Source organism: Xiphophorus hellerii, chromosome 5 (assembly GCF_003331165.1).
Source record: "Xiphophorus hellerii strain 12219 chromosome 5, Xiphophorus_hellerii-4.1, whole genome shotgun sequence".
Classification (NCBI taxonomy): domain Eukaryota; kingdom Metazoa; phylum Chordata; class Actinopteri; order Cyprinodontiformes; family Poeciliidae; genus Xiphophorus; species Xiphophorus hellerii.
The window spans coordinates 21,770,873-21,776,087 of record NC_045676.1 but is presented as its reverse complement, the minus strand read 5'-3'; the positions used below and the strand labels follow the sequence as shown (position 1 = coordinate 21,776,087).

The following is a 5,215-nucleotide window of genomic DNA, read 5'->3' as shown; positions in this document are numbered from 1 at the left end:
TTCAGGGGGGGGGAAAAAGCATCTCCTCCATGACGCGCAGAAATCCGTTCGTAAAACTGACGATCGTCACTCTTCGAGAGCGATAAAGAGGGATTAATTTCTGCTTTCAAAAACGTCATTGTTTGAACAGCTGAATGAGTCAAAGAGGATTTGATGGAGGAGCTGGGCTGACAGCGACGCTCTTCACAAGACTTAACTTTTTGGATTAGCGTGGCAGCGCCTTTTAACTCTCCCAGACGTTCCCCTCCTGACTGCGGAGAGGACCTGCGTCGGAACTCCTGACAGTTCTGGATCTCTTAATTGTCATGGGTTTGGCTTTCGGTGCGCAACAAGGAGGTTAATTCAAACTAAACCGAAGGCATCCATCTACAGGAATGGTATTTCTGAGGGCATCCAAAGCCGAATCAGCGAAGTATTCATGAAGCAATATTTGAACTATTACAGGATGAGGCTGAGAACATCGAGGTTAGGTTATCTGTAAGTGTTGGAGCCGCTAGCAGATTCTAACATGTTTTACTTTGACTTTTTTTGTTTGTTTGTTTGTTTGTTTGTTTTTTGGTGCAAAAACAGATATTTTATTTTTTTTATTTTATTTGCTGTTTATGCCGCAGGTTTCTCCAGCTCGCGGCGCTTTGCTTTTACGCACAGGTAACTCCCACTTCCAGTTCAATAATAATAATAATTATTAAAAAAAAACAATTATGCTGCATAAAGTTGTTATTAATTTGAGTAAAACTTAAAAAAAGATACCTGGCCGATGACTTAACGGCAAGTAGCAACTCCCTTCAACAGGCTGCAGTAACAATGAAAACATTTTATTATGAGCGCTATGGCTGTTGGCAACTATTCAAACATCTTGAAAAATGTTAAGCTGCAGCCTAAAAGGTAATTGTTAAAACACATGTGGCTGCAGGACGGTTGAAATGATGAGGGCGAAAAAAGAAAAGAGCACAAGGAGGGGCGGAGGGGGGGATAAGAAGAAGTCATGAAAAGGTGAAAGATCATCGGTGGTAAAAAAAAAAAAAAAAAAAAAAAAGCCTATCAGAGTGAACGCGTCTCCAAAACAGGCCACCCATAAATCAATGTTTAGACGGCAGAGTGATGCAGCTATCGGGATAAAATAAATGCATAATAATAATTCTGTGATATGACACATGTTTCATATTTTCTCGGTAGGACACTGTGCAGTCGCCTCCTAATTTCAAGCAGCACGTCACCGAACAGAGCCGGCTGTCGGACCGCATGAGCCGCAGACTGACCCGAACCTACCAGCTGTACAGCCGAACCAGTGGGAAGCACGTCCAGGTCCTGGCCAACAAGCGGGTCAATGCTAACGGGGACGACGGCGCGGTGCACGGTAGGTAGACACACTATATAATGACCAGACAGAAGACATGTGTGTATCGTAACATCAACTTTGTACTAATTAATCCTCGTTAAATAACACACTGCTATGTTTTTTTCTTCTTCTTTTTTTTTTTGAGGGGGCGGGGGCAGAAAAATTAAGGTGAATATTCTCTCCGGTAATATTTGTTTAAAAAAATGCAGCTTCGTAAAGAAGACTCATTAATATACATCAAAGTAAACATAATGCGAGACATTTTTTCAAACAATAAAAATGTTTAAACTGAGTTGGGGGGTTTTGACACTCTGTTGTTAAACAGCAAACTGATAGTGCCCAAATTAAGAGTTGCAATAAATGAATGAATGAAAGTCCTCTGTTTATGGACAAACTGTGTTAATCCTTAAATGAAGATTTGTTCTTGAAGTCAGCTGAGTTTTTCTTTTTGTCTTTTGTTGGGTTTTTTTTTTTTTTTGGTAGTAGAGCAGGTCTGAGACATAAGCGAACTAAGCTCCTGCTTTTTGCCCCCAGGCCAACAGGGGGCACCCAAGAGCTTTTGAATTTTCACATTACATATTATGAATGTCAAATAATTATGACTGTAGCCATATAAGCAATTAATATGCTTTAAATAAAATTGTCCTAATAATTTTAGATTTTGTGGATTAAAAAAAAATCTTTTCATTTTCTAAAATGATGCATTTTATTTTAGAAGTGATTTAAAACAATAAACATTCTTTGTGTTTGGTGTTTTTTTCTCACTTGGTGGCTTAAACAGTAGAAGAAACAATTCATTAGTTTCACCCTGCAGACATCTTATTTAATTCTCTCATTTACTCATTCGTTCATTAATTTCTATACAAAGATATGTCTGTCTCTTTGCAAGATAGACGTGGCCAAGAAATCAGCAATGCAGCTTAAATACAAAGATCAAACAACCATTTTTCATGTTGATATGTCTCACTGCTCAGGGCAGTATCTCTTGCGCTTATGCACAAGAGAAAAAAAATTGTTATGGGTGAACAAATTCTCTAATCAAGTAGCACTAGCCGACGCCCTGTCTTTTGCACAGTGTAAGAGTAAATATATGCAAACACACCAGCTGCTGAAAACCCAAAAGCTTTCTCTCCCAGTTTAGTTCTTAATCCAGGAATCCCTATTGATTGAAATGTTTCCTTTATTCCTGTTATGAGCATATTTTCAGAGTTGCGTATTTAAGACAATTTTCTTTACTGCTTTCGGACAACGTTTTATGATACTGTTATAGGGCACACCTAAGATGGTTAACAAATAATTACAGAACAAATTGTTAATTATTATGAATACAGCTCATGAACCATTAAGAAGCGTCTGGAGCGCATTAGCCAAGAGCCAGAGAGGAGACGAATGTTGCCCAAAGGGGAGTATTTAACTGGACTCTCCTATGTACGATACCAAACTGTTTTGTATTTTCTTGTTGTTTGTTTTTTTCATTGCAAAGCCTAAAACATGTCATCTTAACTTCTACTACTGCTAGACTTTTATAAATGCTATAAGGCTACCTTTCCTAGTCCAGTGTGTTAATATTACAGTCATAAACAGTTATTTCATTAATTTGCTTCACCATTTCACACATTTTTAAAATGTTTTTTTTTTTTCCAAACTACTAGTTGGATGTGTTTATAAACAACCTACTCAGACTTGTTTAATAGAGAGACTGTAGATCATGAAAAGGTGAAAAGCAACAGGAAAGTAGAGTTAAAGGACGTCTCAGCATTTGATGTCTCAATATAAACATTGGTGAAATTTAATCCCGCTAAAAAGAAATTAACTAATGTACCATTAATGCTCATTAATAGTTTAATAATTTGTTTGTCATTTGACAGCACTGCATATGGGAGCCTTATTGTAAAAAAAACAAAATGTGACACTGCTAATGTACCTGAATTATTTTTAAAGCTTGTGTCTGATCTGAGGTCAGGTTCCCTGCATGATGTACTTGTTAAACAACAAGTCTTAATCTGCAATTCATCAATAAGATCAGATCAATTAAACTTGACCCCTCCTTTTTGACTTTTTTTTTTGAGTCTGGATCAAAGTTGACTGCCAGCTCAACTAGTTCAGAGAAAAAAAAATAATTTGAAAATGGTACAAAAGATTATGCAAGGTTAAGCATGATTTTAACAGCAGGTTGATCCCTTATTAAATTCCACACAGGGTCTAAGAGAAACCCTGGCCTGGCCCTGCTTCCACCCATCTTCCCACCTCCGTCCTCCCAGCTGCTCTCTCCTACCCACTTCGACTTTATGGGTAATTTTCATTGCCTTGCAAGTCAATGTATGACTCAATTCATAAGAACTGGTTAAAGTTCGCATCTTTCTCTTCACTTCTCTCCTTCGTGTACTTTTTAAGCCTTCTTCAGGCTCACAGAGAGAGGTCTGCCCTGCTCGTTTCGGCTGCACCCTCCTGGTGGGAGTCGCTCCCATAAACCAGCCCAAACCCAGACCGCTGCACCGCGCTTGTGGTTGTGTCCCTCTGACCACAGTATTTCTCACTGTCCTTTATCCCCGTCTGAGCTGGCCCACAGAGCACAGAGCCTGACGGGCCCTCGGCATCAGCCAGGCCATGTGAAATCACTGTCATTTGATGCTATTTTGGAAGCCCTTGATGCTGCTTGTTAAAGGCGGGCTGCTGGATTATGGGAGATAAAGAGGGGATTCATGTCGTTTTAACAACTTGGGCTGAGCAGCACCGTTTAACAATCTGCTTCATTTGTATCACGCTCATCTTGTCATCTTGTTTTTTGTCTGTGCAGCTAAGCTGGAAGTGGAGACAGATTCCTTTGGGAGTCGCGTTCGGATCAAAGGGGTGAAGACGGGATACTACATATGCATGAACAAGAGAGGGAAGCTGATTGGCAAGGTGGCTTGGTCTTAATGAAGCAACATGTTGAATGCTTTTCTTTTACTGTGGCTCTTACACGTCATTGGGACACATATAAAACCAGCCAGCGAAAACTTGTGGAAGTTGAAGATGATGTTTCAGCTCTCCCTAAAAAGCTCAACCTCTCCGCTTTTTTCTCCCCCAGCGAAAAGGACGAGGCAAGGACTGCATCTTCACCGAGATCGTCCTGGAAAACAACTACACAGCCCTGCAGAACGCCAAGTACGAGGGCTGGTACATGGCCTTCACGCGCAAGGGCCGCCCGAGGAAGGCCTCGAAGACCAAGCAGCACCAGAGGGAAGCCCACTTCATGAAGCGTCTTCCGAGGGGCCACTTGCTGAGCGACAGGAGGCCATTCGACGTCCTCCCTCTGCCCGTCCCCGCGCAGCCTCTCAGCAGGCGGACTAAACATTCCCATCACCAGCGCTCTGGGGGACGCTGAGGACAGAAACCACTGAAGAGGAACAACACAGAAGAACCACTTCAAGAGAAAGCATAGTGTGAACTCAAGTGCCCACACACTTCTTTTTTTTTTTTTATTTGCCTCATTTCTGGACTTCTTACGTACTTCTTGGTTACTGGGTTTTATGTACACTATCTAATCTGCTAGTTATTTACAGACTGTAGCAAGATTTCCCCCTATCTTTGGCTATTAAATCAGGGCATTTTACGTTCTGGAGAGCTCAAAAAAAAAGACAAAGAAGTCTCATGATGAGTTAGACGTTAGCCAGCTCAGCGTTAAAAAGAATGTTAAAAAGTGAAGCTAGACGTGGCAGCTATCTGTGGTTACAGCATCTCTCAGTCGACGTGCTCTCTCGGAGAATTATGTAACCTGTTTTGTTTTTCTACATATAAGGATATATTTTTACTGTAAAAATGTAAATTACATCAAAGGATGGATATATTTATTGTAGAGTGTATATTAAAACCACTAAAGAGTTTCGTAAGCTG

General features: G+C 40.5%; 1 protein-coding gene across 1 annotated transcript; it reads left to right on the top strand.

Moving 5' to 3' along the window:
* The first annotated feature begins 309 nt into the window (after window positions 1-309).
* Window positions 310-5,215, top strand: fgf8b (fibroblast growth factor 8b). Its single transcript, XM_032563305.1, has 5 exons — window positions 310-477; window positions 612-648; window positions 1,177-1,357; window positions 4,137-4,243; window positions 4,410-5,215. The coding sequence occupies exons 1-5, from the start codon at window positions 419-421 to the stop codon at window positions 4,704-4,706; spliced, it is 681 nt and encodes a 226-aa protein (XP_032419196.1). The 5' UTR covers window positions 310-418; the 3' UTR covers window positions 4,707-5,215.

Coding starts and splice junctions, on each gene's coding strand:
- fgf8b (XM_032563305.1), top strand. CDS start 419: ATGAAGCAATATTTGAACTATTACAGGATGAGGCTGAGAACATCGAGG. Junction 478..611: donor ACATCGAGGTTAGGTTATCT/GTAAGTGTTGGA, acceptor TTTATGCCGCAG/GTTTCTCCAGCTCGCGGCGC. Junction 1,358..4,136: donor GGACGACGGCGCGGTGCACG/GTAGGTAGACAC, acceptor TTGTCTGTGCAG/CTAAGCTGGAAGTGGAGACA.